The following is a 21,513-nucleotide window of genomic DNA, read 5'->3' as shown; positions in this document are numbered from 1 at the left end:
TTCTTTTTGTTTTGAGACAGTGTCCTTACTCTATACCCGGTTGTCTTAGAACTTTTTTTTTTTTTTTTTTTTTTTTTTGGTTTGTTGAGATAGGGTTTCTCCTCTGTAGCCTTGGAGCTAGAGCCTGTCCTGGAACTAGCTCTCGTATAACCACGCTGGCTTCGAACTCACAGAGATTCACCTGCCTCTGCCTCCTGATTGCTGGGATTAAAGGTGTACGCCACCACCGCCTGGCCAACCTTTCTTAAAAATAGGATTCTACTATAGTTTTATAATTCTTGTTTCCCTTTTCTAATGCCTCCTGGAAACCAGTGATCTAGTCTCTGTCACTACGGTTTTCTCTTTTTGAGACTAAGTGGAACTCCACAATCTTTAAACTTTCTATATTCACATCTTTCTCTTGGCACAACAACTTGGCGGTTGGGCTGAGTCGTATTCTATTGTATGGAGCCACCACGGTTTATCTGTTCACCCACTGAGAGCTGTTTGGTTGCTATAAATATTCTTGTGTAGGCTGTTCTATGAACGTAGGCCGTTACTTCTCTAAGACAGCATTCCTCAGCTTTGGTGCCTCTTTTGGATCGTGAATATCCCTCCCTACTTGTGTTAAAGGGTTAATGCCCGCACTGACGAGGTAAGAAAGGAGGCCTGCTGAGAGGTTTTAGATCATCCTGAGCATGTTACAGAAGCAGATAACTGGGATACTCACATTGTGTACATACTCGGCGTATCCGGCCTCAGTATTTGGGGAGGGAAGTGTCCCTGCCCGCTGCGGGATATTTGCTAGTATCCCCGGCCTCTACCACTAGACGCTAATAGAATCCCTCAATGTTGATGAGCAAAATACCTAGAAATAGTCAAGGGCAAACCCCATACATGGCTGAGAGCCTCTCCGCCAAGGTAAGTGCGCTGGGGAAACCTGGGAGTTGTGAGAAGAAATAAAGCCTTTCAGCTCCGTGTGGATTTTGGTCGTGGTCTTTAATACAGAATAGAAACTCTAGCAATGAAGACAGCAGGTGTCCCTGCTCTTCCATCTTCGGGAAGACGTTTATACGCCCTTGGTGTTCTTTATTAGACAGAGGTGTGATTCGACAACGAGACCATTGTGTATCATGATTGTGTTTTGAGAACTGAAATGATGGATTCAACGTCTTTTGTCTTTGTGAGACTGTTCTAGTCAGGTATTCCATCTTGTGTGATTCCCCACAACACACAGCATTCTATACATTGCTCTGTCTTCTAAAGCGGCAGATTTGCGTGAGTGAAGCCCATAGTTTCCCATTTTTCCTTTGGGTTCTTTGGGGCTGCGTAGCTATCTACTACTTCATATCTGATTCTTTTAAGCACATGAGTGCACACCCTGCTTTGAGGCCCAAGTGCCTAGAATTTTTCTTATTCTTCTCTCATATATTACATCCCAGCCTCAGTTTCCCCTCCTTCTTCCCTTCCTCCCCATGTCCTATTCACTCCTCCTCCATTTCTCTTCAGAAAAGGGCAGTCAACCCATGGATATTAACCAAAGGTGGCTTATCAAGTTCTGGTAAGACTAGGCCCTTCCCCTCGTATGAAGGCTGGACGAGGCAACCCAGCAGGAGGAAGAGCCCCAAAAGTAATCAGAGTCAGAAACAGTCCTGCTCCTACTGTTAGGTGCCCCTCAAGAAAACCAAAGTACACAGGGTTCACTGATTGTCAGTTCAGTCTCTGAGCCACTATGAGCCCAGGTTAGTTGATTCTGTGGGTTTTCTTGTGATGTTCTTTCCCCTCTGGTTCCTACAGCCCTTCCTCCCCTCTTCCTCAGAATTCTCAGAGCTCCACCTGATGTTTGCCTGTGGGTCTCTGCGTTTGTTTCCAGCAGGTGCTGGATGAAGCCTCTCTGATGACAGTTCTGGGCTCCTGTCTATGAGTAGAGCAGGTTATCACTAGGGATCATTTCATTGACTTTTCGTTTCTAATCTTGTTCATTTGGATTAGAGAAAATCCAGACAAATCTCTGCCTTTTAGTTAGTTTGAATAAAGGTTTGCCTATCTTGTTGATTTTTTCCCCCAAGAACCAACTCTGTTTCATTGATTCTTTGTATTGTTCTCTGTTTCTATTTTATTGATTTCAGCCCTCAGTTTATTTCCTGACATTTACTCCTCTTAGGTGTGTTTTCTTCTTTTAGTTCTAGAACTTTCAGGTGTACTGTTTGTTGAGCATTGCCACCCGGATTGAAAAGTATTCTGGCAATCGGGAGCCAAGGAATACCACAAAGTCACCTTAAACTTAGCAGTTTACAGTCCTGCCCCAGGGAAGTTTCCCCAGTGTAACAACTCTGCCCCTGCAGGAGAGGGTTTTCCCCAGCAAAGTCCTTACAGTTCTGCTCAGGTTCCCTGGAGAGTTAAAACTCTGCTTCTCTAGGGTAAGGTTTCCCCAGAGAAGGTGTTACAGTTCTGTTCCACTCCTATCTGTTCCTGCAAAAGGAGGTTATTACCCAAACCTTATTCAAGAGATTTACTGGTAGGGAAGAATCCAAGAACACGGCTGGCCACCTCCATGGTGAGGCAGCGGCAAACTGAAAAGGGTGCAGAGCTTATGTAGGGCTTCTTAGGGATGGAGTTTTTCCAAGGAGAGAATTTTCAGGGTGGGAATTGGTCAGATTTCAATTCCTGAGTTTGGACAAGCTCAGAGACTGGCTGGATTCCGTGCTTAGGGATTGGTTGGTTTTCTGCTCAGGGGTTGGTTGGTTTTCCTAAAGAAGAGAACAGCCGACACAGTCGGTAAACTCCTTGTAGTCTGGTAGTATGGAATTACACCTGGCTTGTTTTGACAGATGACAGATGTGGGCTTGCCAGGGCTTTCTGCAATTTGGCGTGAATTGGTAGGACTGGATGAGGGGCTGATGATCACAGTTAAAGCTGGGACGTGTGATGAATGTCTGGTCTTCTCTCCAGTTCTACTCCCCAGGAAGTTGACCCATCTTTCCTGTTGCTGTCACAAAACACCCCAAATGGATACTTTATGAATAATAGCAATTTTTTGGCTCACGGCTGTGCTGGAGGCTGGAAAGTCAAAGAGCATGGAACATCCATCTGCTCAGCGTTGGTGAGGGGCTTCTTGCCGCATCCTAATATGACCCAGACCATCAAGAGACAAAGATTCTTTTTCTATAAAAGCTGCCACTTTGCTCTCAATCCCCAAGACCTCATGTCACCCTTGTGAAGGCTCCACCTATAAGTGCCATTCACATGTGAACTTGAGGATTATGTCTCCAATAGGGGAATTTGTAGTGGCATTTCATTTGTATTGTAATAAATAAAGCTTGCCTGGAGATCAGACAGTAAAACAGCCACACTAGTCAGTCTTACAGCCCAGGCTGTGATAACACACACCTTTAATCCCAGTAGCCACACTAGTTTGCCATAGAAACCAGGGCTGCACGCCTTTAATCTCAGTGGTGCACACCTTTAATTCCAGTGGTGTACACCTTTAATCCCAGTGCCAGAGAGGGTTATAAGATGGGAGTAGACAGCTCACAGTCACAGTCTCATTCTGAGATTCCTGGAGGCAGGATGGCCATTTCAGACTGAGGTCAAGGTAAGAGCCAGTGGCTGACTGTTTTGCTTTTTGGATCTTCTTAATTTGAGTTTTTATTAATTGTACTTCAGGGACTTCTGGGAAACGTGTTCAGATCATGGCAGAATCCTTGCCCTCTCTGTTTTGTTGGGTTTCCCTGTCTCCTTCTTACCTCCCCGAGGGGGAGTGACCTGCACTGGGGTCCAGGACTCTTCTGCAATAGTCCCATTTGCTCCCTTCTCTCAAACTGCAGTAGCTGCCTTTGCGTTCGACTCCCCACCTGACTTCTAGCCAGAGTTGCCAGCTCTAAGAAGCCCACTGTCCCTTGTGCTTTTCCCACATCTTTCCCACACATATATTGTGTGTGTGCACATGAATGTACACATGTGTGTGCATCCATGTATAAAGATACACTCATCCATTCATGTGCATATGGCAGGCAGAGGTCAACAGTGGGCATCTTCTTTGATTGATCCCCTCCTTTCTTTTTGAGACAGGGTCTTCCACTAGACTGACTGGCCAGTGAACCCCCTGCCTCCACTTCCCAGCTCTGGGATTATAGGCATTCTCCACCAAACTCAGGGTTTTTTCTTAAAGGTGGGTGGTGGGGATCCAAACTGAACTCCTGAACATGCAAAGCAAGTACTCTGTAACTGATCTGTGACCCCAGCTAGAAACCATCCTCACAAAAGTCATTGTCTTTCAGAGATATGAAGGCGAGGTGTGTTCGTGAATGAAGTGGTAGGGCTGGGTTTAGTGCCTCAATACCACAGAGGGGACCTGAGTGGGAGGTGAGGTGACAAGAAGGCCAGAAGTCTGATCACTGAAGCTGGGCGGAGACACAAAGGCCTTTGCACACTGCTCCCCCACTTGCTGTGTGATTTCAGATGATGGAATATTAAATGGCGAATGGATGAGTAGCTAAGTGAAAAGCCACTCTGCCTCTGGGAAACTGGCTGATTTTTGCTTGGTGGCTGCCTGTGATGTCATTCAGGCTGCTCAGTTTCAGAAACGTAACAGAAAAAAACATACTGAAGAGAGATGTAAATGAGGAATGCTATTTTTGTGAAAGTCAATCAAAGGTTGCCCAGTGGAAAATAGCAAGATGACATTGCTGTGTATTTTTCATGAATGAGAAGGGAAGCAAACAGAACTACATATGGATTTCAAAATCGCTTCTGAATGGACTTCTAAGTCGCCTGGGTGTGGAGAATACAGGGAAGTTATGTGTGAACCAAGGTTGACTGTGTGTTACTATTTCTCGAATGGGATTGATACAGGAGACCTCACTAAACTGTCTATTATTTTAGAACTGCTTTCAAGGTTTCTGGAAAGTTAAAAAAAAAAAACATATACTTTGTATCCAAAGCATGGCCATTTTAATTAAGAAAAGACTTTCTGACTTTAGGAAATGTGATGTATGTGATGTAACGTTACCTCTGACTCCTTACAGCCCCCGTTTTTCTAACAGTTGCTTCTTTCTTGTCTCTCATTCTTCAGTTTTGTCTGTTGTATGGGATGAAGCTGGTGTTCCAGGAGCGGGGCTGGTACTTAGAACATAAGTACCTGACTCCCAAGGCCAGCACGAGGATCAGGGCTCAGGTAAGAGTTGCCAGTGCAGAAGCGGTACTTCGTGCACCAGCTTTTGGCTCTTTGCTTAGAAAACAGCCCTGCAGTTTCCAAGCACTGACTCTTGGCCTCTGACCTCTGTGTTCCATAGTCTCTAATCATTCTATTAAGTGACAAGGACTGACTCGCTGTGCATGAACTTCCTGATATGGAGGGTAGAGACAGAAACATGTGTTTTCCTTGTCTTAAGGGCGTGTGGAAGGGGGGTGATATTAGCAATATTTCTACTCCTTCCAAAGTATAGTAACTCATTCTTCATATTCGGAATATCCCGTGGTATTTTGATGTCACCAGCGCCAATGAAAGTGAAGAACTACTTAGCACCTTAACATAAGGTAGGGCCATTAACCCATCCCAAAACACTGCTCCAAGCACAGCCAGCAGCAGCAGCAGTGAGGCCGGCTCCCAGCACATCTCCTCTGAGAAGCACGAAGAGGTAGACAGCTCAGACCAAGCAGGATCCAGAGGGGCTTGTTATAGTGAGAGTCCCAAACTTTTAAAAACACTAACAGTGTGGTTAATATGCCCAGTGACACTCCACTGGAGAAATTGATTTTCCCTTTGCCTGCAGTTACCAATTGCAAATAGTGTCTTGGTTAGGAGTGGGATTACTTCCTCTTCTCAGTGCTGGGACCCCATCTGGCTTGAACCTGTGTGGGTCTTACGCATGAGACCACAGTCCCCATGAGTTCATCCGTTCTGTTGTGTCCTGAAGGGTGAAGTTCCTTAGAGTTACCCGTCCCTTCTGACTCCTGCCGTCTTTCTAGCTCCTCTTCCACACAGATCCCTGGGCCTCAGGGGGAAGAGTTTGATAAAGACATCCCACACAGGACCGAGTGTTCCAAGTGTCTCTTCCTCCACACATTGTCATGTTGTGGGTCTCTGTTAATCCCATCTTCTTCAAAAAGCAACCTCTATGACGGATCTCCTAAGGAAAGGGAAATGTTATGGAGAGACAGACGGGAGGCCAGAATAGGAGGATTAAGTTGGGAGGGAGATGGGAGAGTAAATTTGTGGAGTCTGGGGAGGGACAACACCAAAGACCATTTGAAAAATGCTCTGGAAACCTACTTCTGTAGAGGCTTTCTAAAGTAGATACATATAGGAAAGACTCGAAAAGGAATCACCATATAGTGGGGACTTATTATGCCACCAAGGAGAATCTTGTGCCAGGAAAGGGTTATGTCTTATTGGGTTGTTGGCCAAAGAGATCCCATGGAACCCCAAACATCCCAGGCTATTGCCAAAGCTTTAGATTGTACTTCACAATTTAAATATGTCTATGTGCTGTGTGTACAGTGCCCTCGGTGACCATAAAATGGCATTGGATCCCTTGGGGCTGGAGTTTCAGACAGTTATGTGGGTACCGGGAATTGTACACATGTCCTCTGGAGGAGAAGTCAATGCCTTAACAGCCAAGCCATCTCCCCAGTGCCTCTGACACAGAAGCTCTGAGGGATTGCTTGAATGGTAAAGAGTAATGAACAGATGGCAGCTGTCTTTGGTGGGGACATCTCACAAAGACAGTGCTCGCTTTGGGATAAGCAAGGAAACCATGTTTTGTTGTTGTTGTTGTTATTGTTGTTGTTGTTGTTTGTTGTTTCTTTTGTGAGAGAGAGCTCCTCTGTGGAGCTCTGGCTGTCCTGAACATGCTCTGGAGATCAGGCTGGCCTCATACTCAGAGATTGCCTGCCTCTACCTCCTGAGCGCTGGGATTAAAGGTGTGTGCCACCACTGCCTGGCTAAGGAAGCCACTTTTTAATTTAAAAAATATTACACAGAGAAGAGAGGCTAGAAATATAGTAAGAGCCAAAGAAATAGGATACCACTTAATAGGGTCTTCTGGACGGGACAGGAAAGATGTATCCACGAAACTCAGCAATGGGTCACCTGCGAAAGACCCGAATAATGACAACAGTTGGCATGCCAAAGCTGATAGAAATCTCACCAGGCCCCACCACTAGATGAAGAGGTATAGGCAATCTGACTGTTATCAGAATGAGAATCAGTTTTCTTCAGAGACAAGCCCATGATCGGTCAATTAATCCATAGCAATTACTCTTAAACATATGTATGTAGACGCAACTCTAAATCTCGGTATATGGTTTACATATACTTGAGTGTATATATGTATGTAACAATAATAATTAAAGAAGAAGTCATGAATTTGAGAGGGAGTAGGGGACCATGAGAAGAGTTAGAGTGGGGAGAGAGGGGGTTAAATGATGTAAATACAGTACTTATGAAGTTCTCTAAAAAAAAATAATGTAGAGTTAAAAGAAAAGCAAATTACAGCAGAGAAAAGTTGAGTTTATGTAAGACTCAAAAGCGTTTTTGTATTCTTGTAGTATGGCATGATTTCCACACTTGTCAACCGTGGGACCCTCAGAGCATCTTGGGAGGTGAGCAGGAAGGAGCCAGCCTCCTCAGACCAAATGGGGTTGCTCAAAGGCCTTCTTGTCAGATATCTAGCCTGCCAACTTGGAACATGCAAGTGTTCTCAAAGGGGAGGAATAGGGAAGCTGGCCTGTCTCCGTCATCTCCTACCTCCACTGTACCACTTTACAGGAACCTCAAGTCATCCATGAAATCTTGAGCTTTTGTTTGCCAGTAAGTTTAGGGTCCTCAGTGAGTTGAAGATGCCCGGCAGGAGAGGTCTGACAAATGCCTGACAGACTGGGGTTCTCTGTGTTCTGGAAAGTGTCGTAGGTGTTTCCCCCAGCTCCTCAGATGTGTTTTTCTTTTGAGCTAACCCATCCCCTTGCCCTGGCTTTTATCCGGGGTGTTAGAACATTTATCTGAACAGGTCCCTTCTTCCTTTGTCGTGTTCCCTGTGGCACATTTTAGTCTCTACTCCACAGATATGTTTAACATTGTGCTTTATTTCTCTACACATTAAGGCGCTGTTGTTTATAGCCTTTAGGAAGCAATTTCAAGTTATTCAGTCTTTAAGCTTTTATTTCCTTTCCTGACCATGTCAGTTGTGTGTTGAGTTACCTTCTGGTGTGTGCTGTTCTGCATTTTGGAGTAATGTAAACGTTTTATGATTTATGAGAAGTCAGTTGAGGCTACTTCACCTTTCAAGACACTCTGAAGAGACATTCAAAAGGAGGCCAGCCTTAAACTCAAGCCTTGCTTGAGGTTTTTCAAAAGAGTCATAAAATTCAGGGAGGAATTATTTCACCTGTCTGTTCCCTGGCATCGCAGTTTTCTGTGGTGAGGGTCTCCTGTGGAGATCTTTACCTAGTATTGTCTCTGGTGTTTTACTATCATGACTTTGTCCCTCCTCAGTCACTGTCTTTCTGTCAAAATGAAAGTTCAGATCTGCTGGAAACGATAAATGGCTTTAGAGAAAATGCAATTCCTTTTTTATTCCTTTAAAATCCCTTTTTTCTTATTGCTTTTATTGTTTTATCAACTCATTGATGCTTTGACTTTGTTTACCGTAATTTCCCCAAATACTTTGATAATATTCAGCGGAAAAGTGGGTGTGGGAAAGCAGCGTCTGCTCTCAGAAACAGCTAGTCTCTCTGATGGCACTCCTCACACTCCTTCAACCCTGCCAGTGGTTTTCACTTTTCCTCACTCACTGATGAGGAAACTGGTGCTCAGAGTGAAAAAGTAATCATCCCAAAGTCAGAGAGACCTGTCCCTTCCCAACTCCAAGCCTTTACTAGTGTGCTTGCTAGAAAATGGCACCAGCAAGAACCAGCAAGCATGCCTGAAGTTCATTCCTGGCTCCTAACCACATATTGATAAAAGGAGCGGAAGGTCTTGGAAAATGGCTAATTCTAGGGCCGGACAAAAAAGTCAAAACACCCTGGGGCTGGAAAGATTGCTCAGTCGGGAAGAGGAGACTCACAAAGACCTGCAACTCTGGTTCCAGAGGAAGCCGATGCCCTCTTATGGCCTCTTAGGACATGGCTCTCAGTGTGCAAATACCCACACACAGCTACACTCACATACACATCATTAAAAATAAATCTGTCTTAAAACAGAGAGTATGCAGATGGTAAACCTGACAGATTTTCCTGTGAGGAAGTGAGTAATGTTACCCTTACCAATCGCAGAATGTGTTCATAGCGTGTGTCTCTACTGCCACATGCTAAGAAAGCACCTCTTCTCCCACCCCCCAAAATCCCTAACTCTAACCACGAGAAAACACAACAGCAGGCAAAGCCAAAGTGAAAGGTGGTCTACACAACGTGACCAGTGTGTCTCCAAATGGGCAGTGACTCAAAGACGAGGAAATTCGGAAACCGGCTTGGAGACCAATCAGATATAAGACCGCCATGTATGAATGAGGCCCAAACGCTGGGCAGAACAGGACTTTAGTAGAAGAAATGGTAGAGTGAAGGACAGCTGTAGGTTAGTTAATAGCCGTGCTCAAAAGTTGCTTTGAAGTTTTCACAATGGGCTAGAGCTATGTAAGACATCAGCGTTAGATGAGCCATGTAAAGGACGTAAGAGAACTCTCCGGATTGTCTTTGGCACGTTCCTAGAAATATAAACAGCATTCCGAATTAGAAAGCTGATCAAGATGACAACAAGACATGGGTCAGAGGAGTGAGCCTGGACGCGTTCCAGACGCTGAGGCCTCCCAGAACATCCAGGCGTTACAGCGAGCTATGGTCTGTTGATAACTAGAAACGTGCATGTTTGTACTAAAAGACCGTTTCGTTCATTCTCACAAAGACCTTCAAGGTATGGAAGGCTGATGGAATCCCTACTCAGTAAGTGAGTAAAAGTGACAAATAGAAGTTAAAAACCCATCCCAGATTCTATCTCCGCACCCAGCGCTAGGGACATGACTCAGTCAGTACTTGCCATGAGTTCATATCATGTAAAAAGCTGGGCATGATGGCACTAGATATCCACGGTTGTCATACTGGAGGAGGGGTAGAGGTTGGGGAAACCCTGGAGCTTACTAGCCAGCCAGACTAGCTGGTCAGAGAACTGAGAGAGAGACCCTATTGCAAAAATAGTGTGGGGAGCAATTGAGAAAGATAGTCGGTGGCAGTGGCCTCCCCGCGTGTGCACAGAAGTACTTGTCGTTTGGAGGAGGTAAAGTATTTGTTATGCATACACTGAACCATCTTTGCAGTTCCAAACTTCATTGACTAAAAACATGAAATTCTAATCTCAGCTCCTGAAATCAGCAAATTAGAATACATATGCACTTTTTAGTTTAGCCCCAAGTCTCTCAGCTCACGTCATCCTTTGAGGTAGACGGGCGGTGAATGGAAAGTCTCACTGTGCCCTCTGACCTGGGCACAGCCACCCTGCTCTGTTGGTTCTACCAGCTCTGCCACTGTGAGCCTCCCTCGAGGACGTACAGAGAAGAATCCAGCACAAGTGGCCATGTGGTCAGATCCCACTGCAAAATCAACGCCCAAGGGAGCTTTCCAGTTGGGGTGAGTGAACCTCAGCCTTGCTGTGTGCTGCAGATAAAAAGAGGACCCTCCTCGGTGTGGTGGAGGCAGCTCTGAGCCAAGTGTTGCCTAGGGTTCTGTTTCCTAGAACTGGAAACACGGATGTCAATGAGTCATGGGCAATGAAGGATTTGCCAGGCATCCAGGGAGGCTTGGGAAACCCAGGCCCAGCAAAAGGAGGGTTAAATCTCTACCTCTCAGAGGGAAATCACCCATGAGAGTCAAACACTGAAAACTCATTCATGAAATGAGAAAAGGAATATCAGCCAGAACTATGTCCAAGAAATTTTGATACTTCCACCCCTCCAGTCAAGTTCATTTCATTGCTTTGTCCAAATGTTCTCTTTTGAGGCAGGACACGTTTGCTGGAGCTAAGCCCACCTGCGTCTTTCTCCCATGACTCGTAGCCTTTTTTTTTTTTTTTTTTTTTTTGATGCAGCCACAGATGTGTCCAACAGAGCCCAGGTCTTGCTTTGCTTCACTTGTAAGAGGAAGCAGAACAGACCAGGCTGCCTGGCAGGAAGAGATGATTCATTCTCTCCCAGAGTGGATGAGAGCTGCCAGGAGTTTGCTGATGGTGTGTGATCTGGGCTCTTGGCTGTGTCTACTCCTACTAGGGTGACCCCTAGGGCTAGAGTTTCAGTTTCAGTTCGGTCAATCAAAGAGTTGAATTGCTGAGGAGGAGAAGCATTCAAGGCTGGTGATGGAGGGCCCTCCCATCGGTTCCCAGCGCTGCTGGCCCAGGGCTTTCTTCTTAGATATGGTTTAGAATGAGAATGTGCAAAAGTGTGGCCGACCCCACGTCCCTAAAGCAAAGATCCCTGGGCTACTATTTGTGATACCAGCTCTTCTCAATCTTAGCTTCCAGGAGAATGCATGCCCAGGCTTGGGCAGTCACAAGGCTCAGGAAGGGCTCGTGGATCCTTCACTTGTTACAGATGTCTGCTTGGCCCTGTCTCATGCTCCATGGGGTGTTTTTTCTGAAGAGCACTTAGATTCCCATCCCTGCCCTTTGGCCCAAGCCACCTGGATAGAGGCCACTCAGCAGATGGGCAGATCCAAAGCTGTGTGAGCTGAGGTTTCCGGCAGTGGGTGTTGAAAATATCCACAGGAGTAGGAAACTGAGGCAGGGCTCCTTGGCCCACAGCTTTCATTTTCTTTATAAGAAGTATGAGAAAAGCTCCCTGCTCTCCGCCAGTTTAAACTCTTCTGGTGTGGTTTCTGGCAAGGGCTGAGATAGAGAAACGCTGCTGGGACCTCCCCATCAAAGGGGAAAGGTACCAAGACCCTGCTCAGGAAAGGAGACACAGGCCCCACCTAGGGCCAAGGTCAAGGAGTAGGTTGTGGTGCTGGGTTGGCATCGCTCTAGAATGGTCACACTGGACGTGTAACGAGAAAGGCTGAGAATCCAGTTGGAGTTGAAAGACTAGCTAGAATGGGGCTGAACTCACTGTCGCTTCAGGAGGACCCCTGGTACCCCTCCAGGGGACATCAGGGAACAACTAGACCGTCTGTCCTAGCCAACCATCTATTCCTAGGACCAAAGACCTTAAAACAGAGAGATCGGAAGACTATTAGTGCCGTAGATCAGTGCTAAGGTCAGGGGTCGCTCCTTCTCCCTTCCCCTCCTGACCCCTGTGCGCACCTCAGTGGCATGAAACACAAGCTTGACCTGATAAATGGGAGTCATTCAGCTGAGGTTAAGAAAACACGAATGAGGTTTGTTTTCTTCGGTTTAACCAGTAACAGGAGATCGTGAGGTCACACCCCGCCCCCAGCCCTGATTTTCACCTGGCAGCCACCTGGACAGCCACGGTGCCCACCGTAGAGAGCTTTGTGTATCTGGGAAAGAACCGGGATCATTCCATTTCCTTAGTTCAAGAGCAGAGGGCTGTAACTGCAGCAGAGGCAAGTTGTCTTGTAGGTCTCCAGTCTCTGGGTTCCGCCAGGGGCATCACCCTAAGTGCCTCAGGAAGATCCTCAGTGTGCTGGGCAGTTGGGGCACTCTTCCCCATCAGGGTTCACCCCCTCACCCAGGGTTCACAAACTTCTGATAGTTGAAATTTGTACCTAAGAGTGACTGTGTTATACCAAAAAGACCCCACCAGATGGATCCCACCAGACCCCAGTCACAGCTTTGGACAATGATTTTATTATGATTCCTGTAAACCATAATGGATTTCACTTGCAACAGAAGCAAATCATCCCCAGTGTGTCAATTTCGATGTAAGTTAACACACTTATAATAGCAAATATGTTTATGGTTGCTTTTCATTTTCTGAAGGTAAGTCACCTGTTCCCTTCAATTATTACTTTCAAGATTTCTTCATTTATTTTTATGGACATATATGTGTGTGTGCCTGCATGGGTTTATGTGTGCCATGTTCTTCCTATACCTAATGAGGCCAGTAAAGGGCGATGGACCCTCCAGAACTGGAGTTGTTCGCTTCCAGATGTGAATGCTGGGAACCAAACCCAGGTCTTCTGCAAAAAAAAAAAAAAAAAAAAAAAAATGCTTTTAACCACTGGACCATCTCTCCAGTGCCTTCCCCTGTTCCCGCCTGCTCTTTCATCTTAGAGAAAAAGCACTGCTGTGTGGAGTTTAGAGTTTCCCCTTCCCTGGGAAACTTGGAATTCTTGGGACTTAGCAACCAGGCAAGGATAGCATGGAGGGGTGACAGAAAGGAAGAGGACTGGCCTGTGGGAGCTGGTAGCCTGGGGAACCGGGGCTCTTGCTTCTCCTTTCCTGGGCAGCTAGCTGCTGAGATCACAGCCTTCGGCTCACATCAAGGCCATAGGCACTCATTCTGTTAAACTAGCAACTTAACAGTTGCTGCTGAGCAAATGATAGAAAAATGTCAGGTGTGAGCATAGGAGATTTTTGAAAAATCTTTTGGGAAGCAGATATTCTATTCCTTAACCTGTATGTATGATAGGTAAGTGTGCTCATTCTGGGATAATTTTACAAGCTTCTGAGCTTAGAGCTCATTGTACGCATTTTACACCAACTAAAAGCATTAGAAGTCAAAGGAGGAGGCTTCTGGGTCATGTATAAAATTCTCTTGTTAGAATCTAACTTGATGTTTATTCTGTGATTTCTTTGGTTTTCTTCCTTAATTAAATCTTTCCTTTTGGGGAATCACAAGTTTACGTGTAGCTCTTAAGAATAATGCATAGTAGTTTTGCAATTTTTCAGCTAGTTCCCCTTTTTGGTAATATCTTGTAAAGCTTTAGAACATCCCGTGCAGGATTTGGATGCAGTTGCCTTGACACAGAGAGGACGCAGTGTGCTTCCATCGCCGCCACAGGGATCCCTCCTGGGGCTCTTTCATGGTGATACTGTCTTCATTTTTCCCTCTCTTTTATCCCAGGTCAGCTGCACCAATCTGTTCTTCATTCGCATAATAACCATTTCGGTGCTGGGTCGCATAACATGCACACTTTAGAATCAGTTTTCCCCTTCTGCATAATTTGCTGGAGATCCATCTAGGCTGCTCTGTGTATCAAGATCCTGGTTTATAATTACTGTGGCTTTATGTCAGTTTGAATAACCGGTCACTCACTGAAGGATTTGTGAACTGTCTTTAGTTTTTAACAGTTAGCACTAAAACCACTTTCAACAGCAGTGCACAGGACTTTGTGTGAATATAAATTTTAATTTCTCCAGAGTAAATGCCCCAGAGTTCTTGCTGGATCGTATAGTGGATACACGTTGGTATGTTTAAGGACTTGCCAACTCCTGTCTAGAGCCGATGTGACTTGTTTGCGCTCCCACGGTCACGTGTTAGTGATCCAGATGCTCTGGTTTTCTTTGCTTGAGCACAGCATTTGGTTGTGTTGCCGTTTTCTGTTTTCACCGCCCTGGGAGGTGCGCAGAGGTTGTTCTGAGTCCAAGCATGCTTGTACCTGATCAGTGAAGCATTTTTTATGTGTCTGCCTAATGATCTCCATTAATCCCCATTTCTATGACGTCTCCGTGTTGACCTGGTTGTCTGCCATCCTCATTCAGCCTGACATTTTCCTGGTTCTGGGTACGATGAGGGACTTCTGATTGAAACCTGAATGTTCGAGGCTTTCTGTCACAGAAGATGCTGGATCTGCTTCAGTTTCTTTAGCACTGTGGTGGTGGAGAATTGGGAAGGGGGCGTGCCTCACCTATCACCGTGTAGTAGGGATAAAAATTCTGAGTTCTCTGCTCAGTCTCTGCTCAGAGACGTTCTGGTTAGCTTTTAACTGTCAACTCAACACAGTCTGGCCCAGTGGTTCTCAACCTTCCTAAGGCTATGACCCTTTAATACAGTTCTTCATGTTGTGGTGACTCCTGACTATAAAATTATTTTTGTTACTACTTCATAACTGTAATTTTGCTATTGTTATGAATCGCAATATAAATGCCTGATATGTGGAATATCTGATATATGACCCCTGAGAAAGTCTCATTTGACCCCCAAAGGGGTGGCCACACATATGTGGAGAACTGGTTTAGAGTCACCTGAGAAGGCAGTCTCAACTAAGGGATACTCCAGATTAGGTGGGCCTGGGGAATTGTCTCGTTAATTAATGCAGGAGGGTCCATCCCACTGTGGGTGACATCAGCCCCTGGATTGTATAGGAAAGCCAGCAGAACAGCAATGAGCTACCAAGCCAGCAGTGTTCTTCCTGCTTCTTCTTCGAGCTCCATCTTGGACCGATCCCTGCCCTAACTTCCCTCAATAAAGGACGGTTACCTGGAAATGAAATCTAAATAAACCCTTTCCTTCCCTTGGCTGCTTTCGTTGGAATGTTTACTCGCAGTGACAGAAAGGGACTGGACCAACATATAAGGGACAGGCATGCTATCCTATCCTCTTGTTATTTCTAAGGGGTGTGTGTGTGGGGGGGTGTTCAACTAGGCTTCACTGGTTCCTCCCTCGTGGGGGAGACACGAATGCCAGATCACTTGGTCCACATGGCCTTAGCATTCATGTTAACGCTAAGTTCTGAATCTAACCAGGCCTTCTCTGACAGCACCCTATGTGGGAGACAAAAGGGCCACTCCTCTGCCAGGAGGTAGAAGGCCTGGCTCCCTGTGAGGAACTCACTACAACCTATTGGGATAGAAAACTATCCCTGTGGCCCTCTGAGCCCTTGGGAGTGTGGACACAGCCTTTTCTGTGTTGTTTAGATGAGCTAGGACAACCGATGTAAAACTGTGTAGTGTGGCTGCCCTTACTTGGTCCTTTGGCTAGAGACAGCGGGCTTTTGTTGGGCTATTTGTCAACCTCTGTTGGTATCTCTAGCTTCTTCAGCTACAAGGTGGATGTGTGAGTCAGAAAGAAAAGTGAGGAGATTACCAGGGTCACCCAAGAGCCCACAGTCCCTAGATGGTCTGTTTCGTTCTTCTCTCAGGTTGGTTTTACTACAATATCTAGAGTGTCTACTGTGCTGAAGGGTGGAATAGGGAATCTGTCACCTCAGAATGAGCATTGACGATGATTTTTGGGCAAGAGAAAAGTAGGGTCAGGTGGGATGGGTTTTGTGCCTGTGTGCTGGGGCTGAGCCTCAGGTGAGCTAGAGGAGCGCACTACCACGGAGCTGCAGCATAGTCCAGTCAGAGTGCTTTCTGGAGAACTCGCTGAATTCCGCAGGCCCTACGTCAGTTGACTCTGGGAGTCCCTCCGCCTCCTGCTGAAGAGTCTTCCTACACTCTTTCATCCTCTGACCTCATCGCCCTTCATCTAATCTAGAGGATCCCATCCAGTCGTAGCTGGCCTGAGAACCGTACAGGCCAACTTCCAAGCGAGGGAGATTCCTCTGGAAAGAGCTGTCCTGCTATGGCAAAATGAAAGAAAAGACAAGACATTGCATTTTACATTTAAAAATTATGTCATGGGGCAGCAATTAGAGTCAGTGGGTGAAGGCACTTGCCACCAAGCCTGATGACCTGAGTTCAGTCCCTTGGGGCCCACTCGATGGAAGGAGAAAACACACTACCAAACTACCAAAAGTTATTCTCTGACCTACATAGATGATATGGCATGTTACAACACACATGCATACACAACTACATAAATATAAAAAGTATTATTAGGTCTTCGTACTCTCTAGGTACCAAAAGGCACCCTTTATATATAGTAATAGAGATAGTAGATGCTACTTTTTATGTTTTACAAAAACCAAAGTTTGCTTCCCCTAAAATTGCTTTAATCTTTCTTTATCTTTTACTTAAATTTTTTAATTAAAAATTAAAATAAGCCAGGCAGCAGTGGCACACACCTTTAATCCCAGCACTCAAGAGGTAGAGTCAAGCAGACCTCTGTGAGTTCGAGGCCAGCCTGGTCTACAGAGGGAGTTCTAGGACAGACTCCAAAGTTACACAGAGAAACACTATTTCAAGAAACCAAACAACACCAACAAAATTAAGATAAAAAAAATGGGGCTGATTTTGCTTACACCTAGATGTGTGAATTTTGGTACACTTTGGTGAGTTTTAGCAGAAGGTAGATCATATAACACAAATGTTTATTGCAGAAAGTGCCCATTGAAAAAAAGAAAAAAAAAAGAAAGTGCCCATTGCCTGAGAAGTGGGAGTCACCTTCCCATCCCTGCCTGCCCATGTCCCCTGCAGCTCCCACTAAGTGTCTATAACTCAAGACAGAGCTTCCTAAGAATGGAGGCCCGCAGACTGACCCCTGCCCAGCATGTGTCTGAGATTCCCTAGTTCATTCCCTTTTTATTCTCGGTAGTGTTTCTTTATGGAGACTTCTCTGGCCTCTCCCTGCCTCTTCTCCCTTCCCCAAGTCTCTTAGCTCTTAGGACTCTGCTGTGTTGTGGCCTCTGGCAACTGACCTTCACCTCCAGCTGACCTCAGGCTTGAATAGTCACAGAGAATGCAAGTCTCAAGGTCAGAACCCACACCAGACAAGTCTCAAGGTCACAGCCTGTGCCAGAGGAGCTTACTCGTGGATATACTCCCTCTCTCTGTTGATACTCATTTTCCAGACCTCTGATGATGTTGAGCATCCTTTCAAGTGCTTTTTGGTCCTTTATGTCAATATTTGTGTGGAAATATCTAATTTTGTCCTCCGCCTTCATAAAAACTACATAATATTATGTGGTAGGAATTTGCTAGACACTGTAAACACAAAAACTTTTAATTTTCCCATCCCATGGCCTGCTCACTTTCTCAATTGTATCTTTTGATAAGCATCAGGCTTTAGATTTGGCAAAATCTAAGTTGTCGGTTTTTAATTTTCTTACGAGTGCCCTTGTGTCTTTTCTGGAAACTTTTGCTAGCTGAAGGCTGTAAGGAGGTACACCCATGCTTTCCTAGAAACTAAACGGTGTTTGCTTTTACAATGATGTCTACTTCCTATCTCAAATTAATTTCTGGGTATAGGATGATGTAGAGGTGGATTGATTTTCAGAAGGTTATCCAAGTGTCTATTCCCTACTTGTAAATAAACCTCTTTCTGTCCAGTGAAGTGCTTTGTCTTCGACTGGGAGAATCAATTGAACATACACTTAATGAGGTTGCTGGGGTGGGGCTTCATATTCCATTCGTTGATTTTTCTATTTTCACTAATTTTGTCTTGGTGGTTATAATAAATCTTACATTGGTTGAATAATACAGACCTCCTATATATTGTATTCCTTTTCAAAATTGTTTTGGTTATTCTATGGATTCTTTTTTAACTTTTCTATATAATTCAGAGTTGCCTGAACATCTCCTGCATTGCATTGACTCGAATGTCCGTTTGGAAAGAGCTGATACTCCAACAGTCTGTGAACACGGTGTGCCACTCCATTCGGTCATTGTCACCAGGAGACCTTTAAATCAGTAATAGAAGTCTTGGCCATACTTCATTACATTTAGCCTTAATTTGTATGTCCTTAAAGCTATTAAATGGTATGTTTAATTGTACATATTCCAATTACGTTCTAGATGTGTAGTATATACACAACTATTCTTTTATATTTGCTTGCACACCTAAGTCTCCTAAGTCCATATCCTACTTACAGACCCTCTAAGTATTGGAGTGTGTATCTGTCATTATTATCAAGAAGGTTTGCATCCTGAAAGTTTTATCTTCATGAACACAAACGATATTAATAGCAAATTGCAAGGGTTACGGATTCTAGTTAGGATGTGAAAAAACGTTGAGAGAACTTTGTTCCCATGTGAAGAAGATACAGAATCGGGACAACCCATTCTGTGGGTTGGCACTGCGATTAAGGAAGAATGATGAGGGGCTGGAGAGGTGGCTCAGAGGTTAAAGATCACTAGCTGTTCTTCTGGAGGTCCCGAGTTCAATTCCCAGCAACTACATGGTAGCTCACAACCACCTGTAATGAGATCAGGAAGAATGATGAAACAACTTCCAAAAAAACGAGGTCTTTGGGGATAAACCAGAAGCCCTGGACGCTTCAAACATGAGGTGAGATGTTGTCTAGAATGTACACAGATAGCAGTATGGGCTTATCCGGTGGGGAAGGCTCTAAAGGCTGAGCTAACATCGCTAGAATTGGGAAACCTGAAACATAGTAGCAGACACTGCTCCAGCAGATCCGTGGTTCGGAATATCAGACTGGTGAGGGTGTAAGGCACAGAAAGGTCTGCAGAGGTTGCAGATACTACCACATTCTAGTCAGGAGACTTAAAGCACCCATAGGTTTTGGTATCTGCAAGAATGTATCCCAGTCTCAGAAACACTCCCTGAAGCCTCCAAAGGGATGTATTTAGTTCTGGCGGCTTGTGTGGCTTCTGCCCTTGAAGAAATGTTTGCGACTGAAAAATCACTCTCTTGGGTATGTACCTTATCAGGCTAAACCATCAGTTGATTAAAATACCATATTCTTTGGTATTAAAAGGTGTGAAACTAATGCTGCAGTTCTATGATAACCACCTAATTGAATATTCTTTCTCGTTTTGTGTAAATGCCTTTGTCTGTTAAAAATGCTACCAAGCGCAGCCCTGTGGTTACTTTAATTCCATTGCCAATACTTTCATATGGTTTCCTGTATTCTGAAGAGAAAGCGATGCGCACTTCTTTAGAAACTTGTCCTCTTATGAATCAGCAGCAGCTTGAATCAATGTCAGACGCTTTATTAAGTGGTTAAAGTTGGTGCCTCTGTGTCAGCGCTTTTGTCTTAGGTAATGGTGATGAAGCATTCTCAGTAAAAGAAGTGCCAGATAATAAGGAAATCACATTTAGTGCTAACTAGAGAATCTAGAGAGTCTGTGATAATAATTGTGGGAGAGCTAGGGATGTAGTTCAGGGGTGGGATGCTTACATGACATGTATTAGGTCCTGGATTCATCATCATCATCATCATCATCATCATTTTTCTGTCTTTGTGTGTGTGGCATATGTGTGTATTTGCATGTTTTACATGTATATGGGTATACGTATATGCTCATGCATGTATATGTGCATGCATGCAGAGGCCCGAGATTGATATCAAGAGTCATCCTTAATTGATCCTTTTCCACCTTATTCATTGAGGCAAGGTCTCTCAATAAAACCCAGAGTTCTTTGATATCACTGGTCCTCTAGCTAGCTTCTCTGAAAATCCCGTTTCTGCCTTCTGAGACAGAAATTATAGATGGACCTCCATAACCAATAGTCATTTACATGGGCTTTGGGAGCCTGAACCCCAGTCCTCAAACTTGGTCAGCAAGCACTTTAACCACTGAGCCATCTCCTCAGCCAGAAATAATGATATTTTATATGCTCAGTCCGTGCGAGAGTCATGTGCCGATAAGAAACGTACCTTGTTTAGAACGGCGGTGTTGAGGGTCAAAGCCCTGCTCTTTCACTGATACGGGCATTTCTAGGAATTCTTAGCAAATAGTTGGATGCTGTGTTACTCAGTTGAAAACACTGTGAAAGGAAGGACATTTCGAAGGTCTGTCTGTCCTCCTACTCTCCACTTAGCTTGAATGACATGCTGCTGCTGCTGCCACCGTTGGCTTAGGAGGGCAGCCTCTTCAAATGTAACTTTTCCACTTCTGCCAACACTGTCAGCTAGGATCTGAATGGATGCAGTGTTCTGCTGGAGTCCTGACTGATTCGACCCACAGAATTCTGTTTTGTGCCTACTGAATCTTGACTACAGAAGACGCCATGGGGAGCATGTGTTTTTGAAACTGGGGGTTTCAAAGCAAGCTAAAGAGTGATCCTGCCATGAGCAATGGACCTATGGCCAGGAAAGACGGAAGAGCCCTATATCCACATGCGGGAAGGGATGGGAGAGAGAATCTCAGAGTCAGGTGAGAGGTGATGCTTTGTAAGCCTATGGGACACGTCGACCTCTGTGCTGTGAGTGGGTTCTAAGGTGGCATGTTACCTGTGGAGGACTTACTCTCTGGCTACTCCACGAGACAGTGTTAGCCTTTATAAAGACTAAGCAATTTGTCTTTTTTTTTTTCTCATATCTGTGACTGATCCCTGATAGGAGGCAATTCAAAGGAGAAAGGATTTACGTAGGCTCGCGGCTCAAGGGTCCAGTCTACCACTGTGGAAGGCATGGCAGCAGGAGCTTCCTCATGCCTTAGTGGATGGGGACAGGCGTTCAGCTGGCTTTCGCCCATTTTTATCCAGGCCAGGTCCCCCAGCCGATGGGGTGGTTCAGCCTGCATTCAAAGTGGTTCTCCTGGCTCAGAGCAGCCCTCTCCTTAAAAGCCATCAGAACTCCCCCGCCCTTCCCCGTCCCTCCACACACATACACAAAGGTGTGTCAACTCATGTATGTTCTATATGTTTACTAATCCAATCAAGTTGATAATCAAAATTACCCAAGGTAAAAGTCTTAGAGGAGTATAAATGGATAGGGAAGGAGCCAGAGCAAGGCCTCTGGGTGTTCAGTGAAAAATGCCAGTTATGCATCACAGCAGGAGAAAGATATTAAGTGATAACC

The 21,513-nt window shown here is 45.1% G+C and overlaps 1 protein-coding gene across 1 annotated transcript in view; it reads left to right on the top strand.

Moving 5' to 3' along the window:
• The window catches only part of Acoxl (acyl-CoA oxidase like), a 258,813-nt gene that overhangs the window by 232,254 nt on the left and 5,046 nt on the right, over positions 1-21,513 (top strand). Inside the window, exon 17 of the mRNA XM_050134390.1 lies at positions 5,054-5,155. Coding sequence (XP_049990347.1) covers positions 5,054-5,155 — 102 coding nt within the window. The remainder of the gene's footprint in view (positions 1-5,053; positions 5,156-21,513) is intronic.

Source organism: Alexandromys fortis, unplaced genomic scaffold, assembly GCF_014885135.2.
Source record: "Alexandromys fortis isolate MF-2015 unplaced genomic scaffold, M_Fortis_MF-2015_v1.1 scaffold_6, whole genome shotgun sequence".
NCBI classification, from domain to species: Eukaryota; Metazoa; Chordata; class Mammalia; order Rodentia; family Cricetidae; genus Alexandromys; species Alexandromys fortis.
Note: the sequence above shows the minus strand (reverse complement) of the source record. Positions and strands in the feature narration are given on the sequence as shown.